At 47.5% G+C, this 18,163-nt stretch overlaps 1 protein-coding gene across 1 annotated transcript in view; it reads left to right on the top strand.

The window, feature by feature from the left end:
- The window catches only part of c5 (complement component 5), a gene marked incomplete in the record, with an annotated part of 50,125 nt that overhangs the window by 13,341 nt on the left and 18,621 nt on the right, over positions 1-18,163 (top strand). Inside the window, 30 exon segments of the mRNA NM_001204059.1 lie at positions 10,644-10,853; positions 11,762-11,919; positions 11,922-11,924; positions 11,927-11,933; positions 13,230-13,234; positions 13,236-13,378; positions 13,532-13,607; positions 14,703-14,862; positions 17,348-17,359; positions 17,361-17,365; positions 17,367-17,385; positions 17,387-17,409; positions 17,412-17,431; positions 17,433-17,446; positions 17,550-17,570; positions 17,572-17,585; positions 17,588-17,598; positions 17,600-17,606; positions 17,608-17,623; positions 17,625-17,628; positions 17,630-17,638; positions 17,641-17,648; positions 17,650-17,654; positions 17,656-17,665; positions 17,668-17,672; positions 17,674-17,686; positions 17,688-17,693; positions 17,695-17,698; positions 17,701-17,723; positions 17,725-17,743. Of these exon segments, the coding sequence (NP_001190988.1) occupies positions 10,644-10,853; positions 11,762-11,919; positions 11,922-11,924; positions 11,927-11,933; positions 13,230-13,234; positions 13,236-13,378; positions 13,532-13,607; positions 14,703-14,862; positions 17,348-17,359; positions 17,361-17,365; positions 17,367-17,385; positions 17,387-17,409; positions 17,412-17,431; positions 17,433-17,446; positions 17,550-17,570; positions 17,572-17,585; positions 17,588-17,598; positions 17,600-17,606; positions 17,608-17,623; positions 17,625-17,628; positions 17,630-17,638; positions 17,641-17,648; positions 17,650-17,654; positions 17,656-17,665; positions 17,668-17,672; positions 17,674-17,686; positions 17,688-17,693; positions 17,695-17,698; positions 17,701-17,723; positions 17,725-17,743 (1,030 nt within the window).

Below are 18,163 nucleotides of genomic sequence, written 5' to 3'. Positions count from 1 at the left end.
AGCAAGGTCGTGTCGTATCGAAATGGATTCCTCTTCATTCAAACCGACAAGCCGTTTTATACCCCGACCAGTCCGGTACAGCTCTTTCCTTACCCGTTTAACCCCATTTGATCTTACAACCAATAAGATCATAGCATGGCATACACCAATGAGAAACGCAGGAACGTAGAATAGTCGGGGCTGGTACTCTCATGTCAGTGCCCTGGATTCGGAACATAAAGGGTTAACTAAATCTTTGAGTATTTGTGTATATTCCAAAATGCTGCACATTTACTGTATATTTAGTATTTATGTTGCAATCGCTTTGTTTTACAGTGAAGATCAGAGTTACTCTATGGACGAAGAGCTGAAACCGGGGAGAAGGAAAGTCGTATGACGTTTAAGGTCCGGATTTTTTCCTGTTTTATCTGTAGGGAAAATGGTGCCATAATAATAATGACGGTTTTCATCCTATGTAGGCGGCATGGTCCTCAATCACGGACCTCAAAGAGGCAGGGCTTGTTTGGGAAGTAGGTGGGGTTTTGCCAGGCTTGGGGATATTAAAGATCAGGCCTGACAAAACCCACCTACTTCCTGACAAACCCCACCTACTTCCCGTTGGGTTGAAAAAGATCAAAGTCCATCAAGTTCAACCCTTCCAAGTGCACATATATACACTTATTTATACAGGCTATCTATACACTCACATATATATACAGTATATACCAATATCTGTAGGCAGGGCCGCCATCAGAAATCACGGGCCCTCACAAAAAAAAATTTCTGGCCCCCTCCCACAAATACAAAGGACTCACAGATATGAGACATTGGTGCGCGCGCAGTGCCCCCTAGTACATTGGTAGCCAGCAGTGCCCCCCCTAGTACATTGGTAGCAAGCAGGGCCCCCCTAGTACATTGGTAGCCAGCAGGGCCCCCCCTAGTACATTGGTAGCCAGCAGTGCCCCCCTAGTACATTGGAGCCAGCAAAACCCCCTCAGTACATTGGTAGCCAGAAAACCCCCCTAGTACATTGGTAGCCAGAAAACCCCCTAGACATTGGTAGCCAGAAACCCCCTAGTACATTGGTAGCCAGAAAACCCCCTAGTACATTGGTAGCCAGAAAACCCCCCTAGTACATTGGTAGCCAGAAACCCCCCTAGTACATTGGTAGGCCAGAAACCCCCTAGTATTGGTAGCCAGAACCCCTAGTACATTGTAGCCAGAAAACCCCTAAGTACATTGGTAGCCAGCAAAACCCCCCTAGTACATTGGTAGCCAGAAAACCCTAGTACATTGGTAGCAAAACCCCCCTAGGTACAATTGGTAGCCAGCAAACCTCCTAGTACATTGTAGCCAGAAAACCTAGTACATTGGTAGCCACACAGCACAATCCTCCGGCGACGGCTCCCCCGGCGAGCTGAGGTCCTTCGTTCCCAACAGCACTGCACTTCTGAGTGCCGAACGACGCCAGGCCCTTTTATAAGGTTGCGCCCCGTGCGTACTGACGTGCATGTACGCACGGGGCGCGACCAATAGGATTACCGCTGACCACCATGACAGGGCCCGGAACAGATTAAAGGGGGGCCCGAGCTAAGAAAACTGTAGCAGCGCGGCCCCTTTTAAAGTTAAAATCGTCCGGGCCCGGGACGGCTGTACCCCTTACCCCCTGATGGCGGCCCTGTCTGTAGGTCCTAAGAGCTCAATAGCCTTGAATGTAATGCTTTTCAAGAAGTCTAAATTGATCACATCCACTGCCATCCCAGAATCTAGGGGTTCTGCTCACCTTCACCATATAAATTAGCCTTCTTAGCAACTTTCTTATCAATTGGTCTTCCTTTTAGTTTTCCAAATAATTGCCTTCATCTTCTTCAAAATAATTGCCTCTTTCTTCCTCTTCGCTGACCTCCGTTGGAAAAAAAAAAGTGCTACAATTTTATTGTTATTGTTAATTTTACAACTTATCTTTCTATTCAAGCCCTCCTCTTTTTCATCTTCCGTTCTCTTTTGCACACTTCCTGGTTGCTAGGGGAAATTGGACCCTAGCAACCAGCTTAATTCCAAACTGAAAACCACAAAAAATGAAGGCCAATGGGCAAACTGTTTTAGAATGTCACTGTCTGTATTCATACTAGTAGTTAATTTAAAGGTTAAACTGCTCCTCTAATGGGAAATTGTGTGTTTTTTCAGGATCCAGAGGAAGTGAAAGTGGATTCTATAGAGGAAGACGATTTGACTGGAATTATTTCCTTCCCTGCTTTCAAGATACCAGCCAATCCGAAGTACCGTATTCCGTTTATCCATTTTTATTAGGGATGCACCGAATCCCAATATTTATATAACCTTGTTATGGCTAAGGGGGCCCAGCCTGAAGGCCAGTTAGGGGGGATTTGGGGTGAGTGCTTATTTGTGCCCTGGGTACCCCTGGAACTATAGCAGGGTGACTGTTACCCCAATGTTTCTATATATCTGTAACCTTGTTATGGGCTAAGGGGGCCCAGCCTGAAGGCCAGTTAGGGGGGGATTTGGGGGAGTGCTTATTTGTGCCCTGGGTACCCCTGGAACTATAGCGGGTGACTGTTACCCCAATGTTTCTATATATCTGTAACCTTGTTATGGCTAAGGGGCCCAGCCTGAAGGCCAGTTAGGGGGATTTGGGGTGAGTGCTATTTGTGCCCTGGGTACCCCTGGAACTATAGCGGGGTGACTGTTACCCCAATGTTTCTATATATCTGTAACCTTGTTATGGGCTAAGGGGGCCCAGCCTGAAGGCCAGTTAGGGGGGGGATTTGGGGTGAGTGTTTATTTGCTGCCCTGGGTACCCCTGGAACTATAGCAGGGTGACTGTTACCCCAATGTTTCTATATATCTGTAACCTTGTTATGGGCTAAGGGGGGCCCAGCCTGAAGGCCAGTTAGGGGGGATTTGGGGTGAGTGCTTATTTGTGCCCTGGGTACCCCTGGAACTATAGCGGGGTGACTGTTACCCCAATGTTTCTATATATCTGTAACCTTGTTATGGGCTAAGGGGGCCCAGCCTGAAGGCCAGTTAGGGGGGGATTTGGGGTGAGTGCTTATTTGTGCCCTGGGTACCCCTGGAACTATAGCAGGGTGACTGTTACCCCAATGTTTCTATATATCTGTAACCTTGTTATGGGCTAAGGGGGCCATCCTAAAGGCCAGTTAGGGGGGGATTTGGTGTGAGTGCTTATTTGTGCCCTGGGTACCCCTGGAACTATAGCAGGGTGACTGTTACCCCAATGTTTCTATATATCTGTAACCTTGTTATGGGCTAAGGGGCCCAGCCTGAAGGCCAGTTAGGGGGGGGATTTGGGGTGAGTGCTTATTGTGCCCTGGGTATCCCTGGAACTATAGCAGAATGACTGTTACCCCAATATGAAAATACATGAAAAGAAAGCCCCAAAGCACTGCTATAGAGGCAGCCTGGCTAATTATCAGTTTTCTAATAATATCCGTAAAATAGTTCCATAATCAAACTAATATAAAAGCTTTGGTACAAGTGATGTATTTTTCCCCCATATGCTGTAAGTTTGAGGATTTTTACCCTCCTCCAACATGCCTGCAAAACACCACGTAAAACTCTGCCCTTGTTAAAGAGCAAGCCTGTATTTAAATTTTATTTTTCCCCCTTAGATTCGGCATGTGGACCATTGAGGCCGCCTATGGAAAGGATTTCACCACGTCCGGCACAGCAAAATTGAAGTGAAAAGAATACGGTATTCTCCTTTGCTACCCCCCCTAAAGCATGGGTCCTTATACCAAGGACTGTTTTCCTTTAGTACTTACCTCTCTTTCCATTTGGTTACAGTTTTGCCGAAGTTCTTCGTTCGATAGAACCGGAGAAGAACTTTATTTGCTATGACAAATTCACAGAGTTTTACCATCACAGTAAGAGCAAGGTAATGGCACCCTAGGGGAACACCACCAAAACACAGTTTAGGAGGAAGAACCAGTAGTTGGAGAATGTATCCCATTGGCTCATGTCTGGCCACCTTTAGGCATTTGGTCAAAAAAACAATAATAAAGGGCAATAGAAACAACAAATCATAGAAGAAAACTCACCAATGTTGATACGGTGGTCCAGGTACACCAGCTCCAGACCCTTAAGGTCCCCCATACACGGGCCAGTGTGTCATGGGCACTACCGATGGGCCTGCCCAACCGATATCTGACCTGAAATCGGCCAGATATCGATCGGGTAGGTTAAAAAAATCTAGTCGGATCGGGGACCACATCGGCTGCTTTATGCGGACCCCGAACCGACTTTGCCAAACGACCGAATTAGCCTGGATTCTCCCGATATCGCCCACCCGTAGGGGGGGATATCGAGAGAAGATCTGCTCGTTTGGCGACATCGCCAAGCAAGCGGATCTGAAGGTATATGGGCACCTTTAGTTCGAGGGAGCAGACCAACCGAAGTAACACTGGAAGAAATGGGGCAACAGGCACTCTGGAGATCCACAGACTGTAAAAGTAAAAGATCTTTATTTATACCATTAAAAACAACAACTTGCACTAAAGGGTACTAAATCATCGGCTGTTGGGCATTTGCCCCAAATCTCACACTAATTGATCATAAAAGGTGGCCATTACCACAGGCCAATCCTAGCTGCCGATATCGGCCTCTTAGACCGATTCAGCCCGTGTATGGGCACTAACGACGGGCCTGCCCGACCAACATCTGGCCTGAAATCGGGCAGGTTTAAAAATCAGTCTGATCGGGGACTACGTCGGGCTCATTGATGCAGTCCCCGAACGACTGATGCCTATACCTGTCGTTCTAATTTGATCGTTTGGCCCCAAGGCCAAGTGACCGATTAGCCTGATATCGCCCACCCCTAGGTGGGGATATCGGGAGAATATCCCCTCACTTGGCGTGTATGGCCACCTTAAGACTGGGTTCAACCTATACACTTGCTCTGAAGCGTCTTGGGAGGAGCCACTGCTGCTTTAGACCCTCCTCTGGGAGGAGCCATCGTTCAGTAACCACTGGTTCTACGGCTTTTTTTTACAGCTACTATTTTAAGAAACTTGTTGACAATGCAAAAGTCTACATTCGTTATGGGCTAATCCAAGATGGCGAGAGAACGATGTTGCCTAAATCCATCGATTTGCAGTCGGTAAGAAAAATAAAAACACATAAGCCTTATGTTTTCTATAGGAGGGTTAACCCCACAGCCTCTGAGATTTCCAAGTCTTTTTATATTAGCCATCCAACATTTCTAGAGTCATTTATTGGTTCGACGGAGGTACCCCAGTATTAATGGTTCAGTTGAAGGTTTAAGTTGTTGCTTGAGTGTTGATTAATATGCTGCATATATTCACAGTCTATTGGTGGCCTGTTTGTTCCCAGATGTTCAACGGAGAAAGCATCTTCCAGTTTAACAGCCAAAAAGCAGTGGAGGAGCTGGGATACTCATCACTGGAAGAAATCAGTGGATCTTATTGTACATTACTGTGTTCTGTTGAGGAGTCTACAGGTAATGACCATTATATGCTATCTAATTAGTGAGGGGGGTGCTCCAAATAGTTACCACTAAAAAGGCCTGTACTTCTACAAAGCAGATGAAACTTTCAGAGCAGAGATGCCTGGAACTTTTGGATCTATGCAGGTCTGGACTGGCAATCTGTGGGTTCTGGCAAATGCCAAAGGGGCTGCTCTAAGATGCCATAAACAGTCAATATTTAATGGGCTTGTGGGGGGCTTTTGGGGCCTCTGTGTACTTGAAATACCAGGGTCTATTTTTGAAGCCCAGTCCAGACCTGGATCTATTGATTAATGGGTGGCTAAGGTAGTCCTACCTCAGTCATGTCAACTTTCTTGGCCACAGTAACTTGAGCCCCTTTTGTACTGAGCTATAGAAGCTAAAGTGTGAGGAGTTAAGCCAGGGTTGCCCTTTAGCCCCATGTATGTTTGATCCGGCTCACTGCTTTGGCCTGCGTAGCTTTGGTTTCTGCCTGTTTTCCAGGGTTTTCTAGGGTTAGAAGACCATATGGTCTTTGTTTTGGTGGGATGTGGACTTGAAAAGGTGTGGGGTTAGTGTGCTACTTGTTTTGCAGCCAAACTACAAGTCACATCCCAAGACAATGGCCATATGGTCTTTGTTTTGGTGGGATGTGGACTTGAAAAGGTGTGAGGTTGGTGTGCTACTGTTTTGTAGCCAAACTACAAGTCAACATCCCAAGACAATGGCCATATGGTCTTTGTTTTGGTGGGATGTGGACTTGAAAAGGTGTGGGGTTAGTGTGCTACTGTTTTGTAGCCCAAACTTACAAGTCAACATCCAAGACAAGGGCCACATGGTCTTGTTTTGGTAGGATGTGGACTTGAAAAGGGTGTGAGGTTGGTGTGCTACTGTTTTGTAGCCAAACTACAAGTCACAATCCCAAGACAATGGCCATATGGTCTTTGTTTTGTGGGATGTGGACTTGAAAAGGTGTGAGGTTTGGTGTGCTACTGTTTTGTAGCCAAACCTACAAGTCAACATCCCAAGACAATGGCCATATGGTCTTTGTTTGGTGGGATGTGGACTTGGAAAAGGGTTGGGGTTAGTGTGCTACTGTTTGTAGCCAAACTACAAGTCAACATCCAAGACAATGGCCATATGGTCTTTGTTTTGGTGGGATGTGGACTTGAAAAGTGTGGGGTTAGTGTGCTACTGTTTTGTAGCCAAACTACAAGTCAACATCCAAGACAATGGCCACATGGTCTTTGTTTTGGTGGGATGTGGACTTGAAAAGGTGTGGGGTTAGTGTGCTACTGTTTTGTAGCCAAACTACAAGTCAACATCCCAAGACACATGGCCATATGCGTCTTTGTTTTGGTGGGATGTGGACTTGAAAAGGTGTGGGGTTAGTGTGCTACTGTTTTGTAGCCAAACTACAAGTCAACATCCCAAGACAATGGCCATATGGTCTCTTGTTTTGGTGGGATGTGGACTTGAAAAGGTGTGGGGTTAGTGTGCTACTGTTTTGTTGCCAAGCTAGAAGTCAACGTTCCAAAGACCATGGCCATATGGTCTGGTGTCTTGGTTACTAAACAATATTGGAGCTGCAGAATGCTTTTAAGTCCTGGGTTGTAGTACTGTGCACCATTCCTTGTAGGACCATTGTGCACCCAACAAGAAGGCCTGAATGAGTAAGTAGGTCTGCCCAATCACATAGGGAGAACTTTGACCCCTTTCTACCATCCGTTTGGCGATCAAACACAACATGGGTCCCCCACAGACTGGGTTTGGTTGACCTTGTCCACTGATGAAGGCTCGCCAACTCATCCAGATATAACTGGCCAATCATAGACTCCCCCTGCTGCATGGCTGGTTAGTAATAAGGGTAGAGGGAGGTTCATCAGTGACTCCGCCAGATGGCGGAGGCCCCCCCAGGGGTGGCACAACCATGCCTATTACTTATATACAACAATAATATATAATTGTGTTCCTTTCTCAGGCCGCACAGAGGAGAGTGAAAATGTCGACGTCAAGTTCGTTCTAAGCCCCTACACCTTCAAGCTTGTCGGGACTCCGCTCTATGTGAAGCCGACATTACCGTATTATATCAAGGTTGGTTTGGGGCTCTTCCCGAAGGCTTCTGGGATTTTTAATTTAGGGCCACGCAATGTGAATCCAATATAAAAATGCGTTTCTAGGGCAGTTTCCCAGCATTGGAAGACGAATATTACTCCTGCTGTCTGATGGAACATCTCTATTATCTTTCATTGGTGTCTTGCTTGGCGTTACAAAATGGCCGCCGCAGTGCTAACACTCAAGTGTGAGGACTTTGATTGCGGCTCAAAACTGACCAATCTCTCCGGTTCTTCTTTGGCCAGGTTCAACTGCGAGACACAATGGATAAACCCGTTGGGAACATACCCCTAGTCCTATCCGGGGATATGGTTAAAGAAGATGGAACCTCGGAACCCTTAACTGGTGGGCGGCTGAGGATGAGTTCGGACAAAAGGGATGGAACGGGCGTGTTTGTCTTAAATATCCCATCCGACATCTCATCTCTGGATTTCAAAGTGAGTGCAAGTTTTTAAGATATTGGCAGTTTTTACAGGGCGCCTTAACATGCCCCACCCCCCAGCAGCCATGTTGGGATTCGATGAGCTCATTACATGGTCTTGACCAATCATGAAGTATGGAGCATAGCACCCATAAGGAGCATTTTCCGACTCCTTTAAGGGTATATGAAACAACATCGCCACCTGCTGTTCATCGTGGCTACAGTCGGCTGAAATTAAGTTATTGGAAAGGGGAATGTCTTGTGAGCAGTAAAGAGTGATCTCATGTTTCACTGGTCAGTTCTAAGCAGATCTTTTCTTTTGTGGTTTTGCAGATAACGACAGATGATGGCAGCCTCCCAGAGGATAACCAGGCGACAGTTAATCACGTGGCAGTTTCTTACCAGTCCCTTACCAAGAGCTATCTGTATATAAACTGGGCCAGAGAAAAAGAAGTTCTGCATGTTGGCAGCTTCCTTACCATCCATTTAGTTCCAAACAGCCCGTACATTGCCAAGCTGAGGCATTACAGCTACCTGGTGAGGATTTACTTTCATTTACACTAGAGCGACTAGAGCGCTCCCCCTGTTAAAGTGTTCTGCACAGATCCTATCTGATACCCCCCCTATTGTAAGCAGCAGTCCTGCCCTGCTTTATGGCTGAGATTCTAGCTATCTGTATAACAGAGCATTCTGTCACAGTGGCACAGATCCTATCTGATCCCCCCATTGTAAGCAGCAGTCCTGCCCTGCTTTATGGCTGAGATTCTATCTATCTGTATAACAGAGCATTCTGTCACAGTGGCACAGATCCTATCTGATCCCCCCCCATTGTAAGCAGCAGTCCTGCCCTGCTTTATGGCTGAGATTCTAGCTATCTGTATAACAGAGCATTCTGTCACAGTGGCACAGATCCTATCTGATCCCCCCATTGTAAGCAGCAGTCCTGCCCTGCTTTATGGCTGAGATTCTATCTATCTGTATACAGAGCATTCTGTCACAGTGGCACAGATCCTATCTGATCCCCCCATTGTAAGCAGCAGTCCTGCCCTGCTTTATGGCTGAGATTCTAGCTATCTGTATAACAGAGCATTCTGTCACAGTGGCACAGATCCTATCTGATCCCCCCATTGTAAGCAGCAGTTCCTGCCCTGCTTTATGGCTGAGATTCTAGCTATCTGTATAACAGAGCATTCTGTCACAGTGGCACAGATCCTATCTGATCCCCCCCATTGTAAGCAGCAGTTCTGCCCTGCTTTATGGCTGAGATTCTAGCTATCTGTATAACAGAGCATTCTGTCACAGTGGCACAGATCCTATCTGATCCCCCCATTGTAAGCAGCAGTCCTGCCCTGCTTTATGGCTGAGATTCTAAGCTATCTGTATAACAGAGCATTCTGTCACAGTGGCACAGATCCTATCTGATCCCCCCATTGTAAGCAGCAGTCCTGCCCTGCTTTATGGCTGAGATTCTAGCTATCTGTATAACAGAGCATTCTGTCACAGTGGCACAGATCCTATCTGATCCCCCCATTGTAAGCAGCCAGTCCTGCCCTGCTTTATGGCTGAGATTCTAGCTATCTGTTATAACAGAGCATTCTGTCACAGTGGCACAGATCCTATCTGATCCCCCTATTGTAAGCAGCAGTCCTGCCTGCTTTATGGCTGAGATTCTAGCTATCTGTATAACAGAGCATTCTGTCACAGGTGGCACAGATCCTATCTGATCCCCCCATTGTAAGCCAGCAGTCCTGCCCTGCTTTATGGCTGAGATTCTAGCTATCTGTATAAACAGAGCATTCTGTCACAGTGGCACAGATCCTATCTGATCCCCCATTGTAAGCAGCAGTCCTGCCCTGCTTTATGGCTGAGATTCTAGCTATCTGTATAACAGAGCATTCTGTCACAGTGCACAGTCCTATCTGATCCCCCCCATTGTAAGCAGCAGTCCTGCCCTGCTTTATGGCTGAGATTCTAGCTATCTGTATAACAGAGATTCTGTCACAGTGGCAACAGATCCTATCTGATCCCCCCATGTAAGCAGCAGTCCTGCCCTGCTTTATGCTGAGATTCTAGCTATCTGTATAACAGAGCATTCTGTCACAGTGGCACAGATCCTATCTGATCCCCCCATTGTAAGCAGCAGTCCTGCCCTGCTTTATGGCTGAGATTCTAGCTATCTGTATAACAGAGCATTCTGTCACAGTGGCACAGATCCTATCTGATCCCCATTGTAAGCAGCAGTCCTGCCCTGCTTTATGGCTGAGATTCTAGCTATCTGTATAACAGAGCATTCTGTCACAGTGGCACAGATCCTATCTGATCCCCCCATTGTAAGCAGCAGTCCTGCCCTGCTTTATGGCTGAGATTCTAGCTATCTGATATAAACAGAGCATTCTGTCACAGTGGCACAGATTCCTATCTGATCCCCCCATTGTAAGCAGCAGTCCTGCCCTGCATTTATGGCTGAGATTTCTAGCTATCTGTATAACAGAGCATTCTGTCACAGTGGCACAGATCCTATCTGATCCCCCCCATTGTAAGCAGCAGTCCTGCCCTGCTTTATGGCTGAGATTCTAGCTATCTGTATAACAGAGCATTCTGTCACAGTGGCACAGATCCTATCTATATTTCTTTTTTTTTATCAAGCTCATATCAAAGGGGAAGATATTGAATTTTGGAACAGTACAAAGAGTGGAGGGTTCTGACTCTCAAAGCCTAACCCTACCAATAACTTCGGATATGGTTCCCTCTGTGCGCCTTCTGGTCTATTACATTGTGACTGGAGATGCCACTGCCGAGCTGGTTGCCGACTCCATCTGGTTGGACGTTGTGGAGAGCTGTGTAAACCATCAAACAGTGAGTATAAAGCCAACTTACTGTTTGTGGCAACATGTTACATTTCAGTAATATTAATGTACATTAGAGTTGTATTACCCTTATACAGGTATGGGACCTGTTATCCAGAATGCTCGGGACCTGGGGTATTCCGGATAAGGGATCTTTCCATAATTTGGAGCTCCATAATTTAAGTCTACTAAAAATCATTTAAATATTGAATAAACCCAATAGGGCTGTTTTACCCCCAATAAGGGGTAATTATATCTTAGTTGGGATCAGTACAGGTACTGTTTTATTATTACAGAGAAAAGGGAATCATTTAACCATGAAATAAACCCAATAGGGCTGTTCTGCCCCCAATAAGGGGTAATTATATCTTAGTTGGGATCAAGTACAGTACTGTTTTATTATTACAGAGAAAAGGGAATCATTTAACCATTAAATAAACCCCAATTAGGGCTGTTCTGCCCCAATAAGGGTAATTATATCTTAGTTGGGATCAAGTACAGGTACTGTTTTATTATTACAGAGAAAAGGGAATCATTTAACCATGAAATAACCCAATAGGACTGTTCTGCCCCAATAAGGGGTAATTATATCTTAGTTGGGATCAAGTACAGGTACTGTTTTATTATTACAGAGAAAAGGGAATCATTTAACCATGAAATAAACCCAATAGGGCTGTTCTGCCCCCAATAAGGGGTAATTATATCTTAGTTGGGATCAAGTATAAAGTTCTGTTTTATTATTACAGAGGAAAAAGGAATCATTTTTAAAAATTAGAATTATTTGCTTATAATGGAGTCTATGGGAGATGGGCTTTCCGTAATTCGGAACTTTCTGGATAACGGGTTTCTGGATAAGGGATCCCATACCTGTACTATAAATGCCGACACTCTTTGTATTACTCTGTCCCATGCATTTAGGTAGAATTGTCTACAAGGGAAACAACGCTTAAACCCGGGCAGAAGTTTAACCTGAAGGTTTCAGGGCCGTCGAAGTCATTAGTGGCTTTATCTGCGGTTGACACGGCTATATATGACGTGGGGAAAAGGTTCCAGAGGCCTTTGGAAACAGTTAAGTAACATTTAAAAAATCAGATTTTGTATACAGCCCCCTTGCCTTGTTGCTATGGTTAACGGGGCCCTAACGTGCCATGTACCGGGGCTGAGGAAGGAGGAGTGCGTTAAAGTATGAGTTAGAGGGGGAATCTGATTGCGGGATTGGACTCCACTTTGTTCATAAGAGACCCAGAAGAGTATTTAGAAAAAAATCGAAGATCGAAGAGGGTCGAGGACACCTTACAGCCCCCCTGGCATTCCCAGTACCCAGAGGCACAAACAGCCCCCCCAGCCCAATAAATAGTGACTGTCTGTGGCACCTTACAGCCCCCCTGGCATTCCCAGTACCCAGAGGCACAAACAGCCCCCCCCCAGCCCAATAAATAGTGACTGTCTGTGGCACCTTACAGCCCCCCTGGCATTCCCAGTACCCAGAGGCACAAACAGCCCCCCCAGCCCAATAAATAGTGACTGTCTTTGGCACCTTACAGCCCCCCTGGCATGGCAAGTTCCTTATCTCTCTGTACCGGTGAAATCCCATAATAATATCCTAATACAAAATCCATGCAATTGGTTTACAGGGCACCATTCCCAGCGAATCAGAAGAAAGAAGCTTATATCTCACAGCCTTTGTGTTTATCGGAATCCAGAAGTCCTTCCACATGTGCCCCCTGGAGGTGAGTTAAGTGCCCGCACTTGCACCCTCACTCACACTCACACTCACTGTAATGAAACCTTCATGGCCGTATGTTTGTCTCAGGAAGTGAATGCTGCTATGAGAAGGGCCGAGGAGTACCTGTCTAACAACATCAGGAAAGCAAAGAGTACCTTCACCCTGGCTATCGCCGGCTATGCCCTGGCCAGTTGGGACGGGACTTTGGCCAGTGTGCGATATGTCAAAGGGGCCCTGGAAAGGGAAGCGTATGTCATCGAATCAGGTGAGTGTGTTCCTTATGGAGTCCTGCAGCGGGTCGGGTACCTGCGGGTTGCGGGTAGGAGTTTCAAATGCGAAACTAAACATTTTTATCTACCCTGCCCACATCTGATGATGTCACTTCCGGGTTGCAGTAACAGCACTTCCTGTTTCACGGTGGTCCGGTTGCGGATAAGGCAACTGGGGGTTGAGTAGTGGGTCAAAGCTTGTAAAAAAATCTGGTTGCTGGTTGAAGGCCGTAGGTCTGGACTGGGTTTCAAAACTTGGTTCCGTGCAGGACTCTAGTGTCTAGAACAGGGGTCCCCAAACTTCTGACCCAAGGGGCCGGATCAAGAGCCCCTCAGACTGTTGGCGGGCTGGACCACCAGCTCCAAATCCGCCACACGAGAGAGAGATATGATCTGCGAAGGCCAGCGCCGAGACCGAGCTGATGCGGGTGGTCCCTATATTTTACGTGTACCACTATCTGGAGACGAGCAAGCGATGGGATTTGCTGGGGACTAACATCTTAGCTGCACAGATCGAAATGCAGAGAAAAATGAGAGAAGGTAAGTGCAAGCTGCTGGGTTAAATCTATTGTAGCCCCTTGGTTGGTTGCTAGGGACAGTGATGTCAGCAACCAGACTGCAGTTCATGCTACAAGTTCATATAGTGGCATAGCTTCCCCCTTTAATCTGAGCACCCTCTTGTATGTTTTTAAGGCGTGAATAGTATCCTGTCGTTTAGAGGGAGTGATTACTCTTACAGTATTTGGAAGGAGGGCAAACCCAGCGCATGGTGAGTTAAACGCTTGTAAATGAGCCCCACGAAAACGGGAATATGTTTTTTGCCTTCGGAACAGAAGTTGAAGCCCATTCGCTGCCGGCCGCGTATAGAAAGGGATAAAAGGGGTTATTCACCTTCATATTAGCTTTTAGTATGATGAGTGCTATTCTCAGACAATTTGCAATTGGTCTTTATTGTTTATTATTTGCATTTTTTGTTTAGCAGCTCTCCAGTTTGGAATTTCAGCAGCTATCTGGTTGCTAGGGACCCAATTTAACCTAGCGACCAGGCAGTGGTTTGAAAGAGAGACAGGAATATGAATAGAGGCGGGGCTAAAGAGAAGGATAAGTAATAAAAACTAATAATAATAATACAATTGCAGCCTCACAGAGCAATAGGTTTTTGGCTGCCGGGGTCAGTGACCCCCCATTTGGAAATTGGAAAGAGTCAGAAGAGGCAAATAATTCAAAAACTATAAGAAATAAAAAATGAAGACCAATTGAAAATGTAAAGAGTGCTATTCTGAGACAATTTGCAATTGGTCTTCATTTTTTATTATTTGCAGTTTTTTAATTATTTAGCTTTTTTTGTGCAGCAGCTCTCCAGTTTGAAATTTCAGCAGCTATCTGGTTGCTAGGGACCCAATTTCACCTAGCAACCAGGCAGTGGTTTGAAAGAGAGACAGAAATATGAATAGAGGCGGGGATAAGTAATAAAAAATAACAAATAATAAAATTGTAGCCCCACAGAGCTTTGGCTGCCGGGGTCAGTGACCCCCCCCCATTTGGAAGCTGGAAAGAGTCAGAAGAAGAAGGCAAATAATTCAAAAACTAAAAGAAATAAAAAATGAAGACCAATTGAAAACTTGGGGGCTGCCCTACGTAACCAATGGCTATTAGAAATCTGGTTATGAGACTTAATATGGCTGGACCATTAAAGGCCAAGTGTTTCTGTTTACAGATGATTCTAAAATGATAAAACAAACACAAAATGAAGACCAATTGAAATGTTGCAAAGATTAGAAGTTTCTATAACTTATAATGGATTTAAAGTGTCAGGCAGGGTCAGTTTGAATCTGTAGACCAATCACCATGACTGTCTTCGCAGGTTAACTGCTTTTGCCTTGAAAATCTTCGGGGAGATAGAGAAGTACGTCTACGTGAACAAAATGTCTGTGTGCAACAGTATCAGCTGGTTAATCGACCAATGCCAGCTTAGAGACGGCTCTTTCATAGACAGGTCGGGCTATCAACCCGGGAAGCTGCAGGTATGTCTGGCACCACATACACCCCCTAATATCCGTCTCACTGTCTGTAGAGTGGGTGCAGCGGAATCAGAGGTCTGAACAGGCTATGAGCAAATTTAGGGGGCTGTTCCTGCCGAATTGTGTTTAGTACAGGGGAATCCCTATGTGCCATAGTTTTATGGTATCTCTCTGTACAGGCTATGAGCAAACTTAGGGGGACTGTTTCCTGCTGAATTGTGCTTAGTACAGGGGCTTGTGCCATAGTTTTATGGTATCTCGGGACGGGCTCTGGCAGATTAGTCCTTGCGCCCGCGAAAGACAATTAATGCGTGGGACGCCTAATCTACCCCGTGTGCCGACGAGTACGCCCTTGCCAGTTCCCATGTGCGCATGTCTGCCCGCGGTTGTATTCTGTCCGGATGTTGCCGTGAGAGCTAGGCAAACAGCACCCCATGCTCTAGCTCCCAATAGAAAGGACGATGCTGGCACTTACATGCTCCCTGCGCCGTTGCGTTGGCATTCACCCTAGTTACGTCAGAGGCACAAACAGCCCGGCCCAGCCAATAATAAGTGAGCTGTATTGGTGGGCAGACCTTACATCGCCCATCTGGCATCGCCAGGTACCCAGAGGCACAAACAGCCCCCACGAGCCCAATAAATACGTGTCTGGGCTCTGTGGCAATCCGTAAGCAAGCCCCTACTCTGCCGGCCCTGGCATTCCGCGAGTGACAACAGAGGCATCAAAAAGGCAGTCGGCACCCTGCCCGTGCTCGCCTACCCAGATGAAATTGTACGAGTGCACAGCCCCATAATAGTGACTGTCTGTTTACAAGGCCCCCCTGGCATTCAGTACCCGAGGACAAACAGCCCGAGAGTTAGTGTTGTGGCACCTTAACAGCCCCGGCACTTGCGTCGTGGCCCTCGCCAGTTTTGGGTTTGTGTTAGTGTTCAGTCCCAGAGGCACAAACAGCCCCCCCCAGCCCAATAAATGTGAGTACTGTCTATGTGGACCGTTGCAGCACGCCCTGCGCTTGGGCATCTCTGTTCCAGTAACCCAGAGGCACAAACAGCCCACCCAGCCCAATAAATTAGTGACTGTTGTGGCACGCCTTACAGCCCCCTTGGCATTCCCAGTACGAAGGGCACAAACAGCCCCCCCCAGCCGAAATAAATAGTGACTGTTTGTGCAGCCCTTACAGCGCCCCCTGGCATTCCAGTACCGCAGAGGCACAAACAGCCCCCCCCACCAATAAATGTGGTGTCGTGTGGCACCTTACAGCCCGCCTGGCATTCCCAGTACTCCAGAGGCACAAACAGCCCCCCCAGCCCGAATAAATAGTGACTGTCTGTGGCACCTTACAGCCCCCCTGGCATCCCAGTATCCGAGGCACAACAGCACCGAGAGCGCCAATAAATAGGTGACTGTCTGTGGCACCTTACAGCCACCTGGCATTCCAGTACCCAGAGGCACAAACAGCCCCCCACGCCCAATAAATATGACTGTCTGTGGCACCTTACAAGGCCCCCTGCATTCCAGTACCCAGTAGGCACAAACAGCCCCCACCAATAATATGTGCTGTGCTGTGGCAACCTACAGCCCCGCGCGATTCCCAGTACCACGAGGCACAAACAGCCCCCTCCCAGCCCAATAAATATGACTGTCTGTGGCACCTTACAGCCCCCCTGGCATTCCCAGTACCCAGAGGCACAAACAGCCCCCCCCCCCACGCCAATAAATAGTGACTGTCTGTGGCACCTTACAGCCCCCGTGCATTCCCAGTACCCAGAGGCACAAACAGGCCCCCCCAGCCCAATAAATAGTGACTGATCTGGTGGCACCTTACAGCCCCCCTGGCATTCCAGTACCCAGAGGCACAAACAGCCCCCCCCAGCCCAATAAATAGTGACTGTCTGTGGCACCTTACAGCCCCCCCCTGGCATTCCAGTACTCGAGGCACCAACCAGCCCCCCCAGCCCAATAAATACGTGACTGTCTGTGTGCACCTTACCCCCCTGGCAATTCCCGTACCCAGAGGCCAAACAGCCCCCCCCAGCCCAACAAATAAAGTGGACTGTCTGTGGCACTTTAACAGCCCCCTGGCATTCCAGTAGCCCAGAGGCACAAACAGCCGCCCCCCAGCCCAATAAATAGTGACTGTCTGTGGCGACCTTACAGCCCCCTGGCATTCCCAGTACCAGAGGCACAAAACAGCCCCCCCAGCCCAATAAATAGTGACTGTCTTGTGGCCCTTACAGCCCCCCTGGCATTCCCAGTTACCTGACAGAGGCACAAACAGCCCCCCCAGCCCAATAAATGACTGTCTGTGACTAGGCCTGCATCCTCTACCAGATGCAAAAGCCCCCACTATGGCGGGCCCCAGCCCTGGATTCAGCGGCAAAGCCCTCAGCTAATCGCTTTGACTCGCCCCTGAGAAGTCTTCTCTGTACCGGTGAATTATCCGATAATAATATGATCCTAATACAAAATCCTGCATTGGTTTAACAGGGCACCATTCCCGAGCGATAGAAGAAAGAAGCTTATATACTCTTTACAGCCTTTGTGTTTATCGAATCCAGTAGGTCCTCAACAGTGTGCCCCTGGCAGGTGAGTTAGAGTGCCCGCACTTGCACCCTCACTCACTACCTTAGTGCGTGGTGGGAGTTATTCAATGACTAACCGAGAACTTCATGGCCGATGGTTTGCTCAGGAAGTGGGAGATGCTGCTGGTGAAGAGAAGGGCCGTATGGAGTACCTGTTCTAACAATCAGCAAGAAGGCAAAGCAGAAGCCTTCACACCGTGGGTATCCGCCGGGCTATGCCGTGGCAGTTGGCGGGACTTTGGCCCAGTGTGGCGATATTCCAAGGGCTGCTGGAAAGGAAAAGCGTATGTCATCGAATCAGGTGGGTGTGTTTCCTTAATGGGAGTCTGCAGGCGGGTCGGGTCTGCGGGTTGGCGGTGAGTGAGTGTTTTCAAGCGACTGCGAACTAAACATTTTATCGCTGACCCTGCCCAACATCTGATGATGTCACTGTCCGGGTTGCAGTAAACAGCACTTCCCTGTTTACCGTGGTGCCGGTTGCCGGATAAGGCATACTGGGGGTTGAGTATGGTCAAAGCTTGTAAAAAAGTGATCTGGTTGGCTGGTCTGAAGGCCGTAGGCGGTACGGACTGGGTTCAAGAACTTGTTCCGTGCGGACTGCTATTGTCTAGAACAGGGGGTCCCCAAACTTCTGACCGCAAGGGGCGGATCAAGAGCACCTCAGACTGTTGGCGGGGTCTGGACCAGCCAGCTCCGAAATCCGCAGCACCATACCCACCCC

This window comes from Xenopus tropicalis, chromosome 8 (assembly GCF_000004195.4).
Source record: "Xenopus tropicalis strain Nigerian chromosome 8, UCB_Xtro_10.0, whole genome shotgun sequence".
NCBI classification, from domain to species: Eukaryota; Metazoa; Chordata; class Amphibia; order Anura; family Pipidae; genus Xenopus; species Xenopus tropicalis.
Note: the sequence above shows the minus strand (reverse complement) of the source record. Positions and strands in the feature narration are given on the sequence as shown.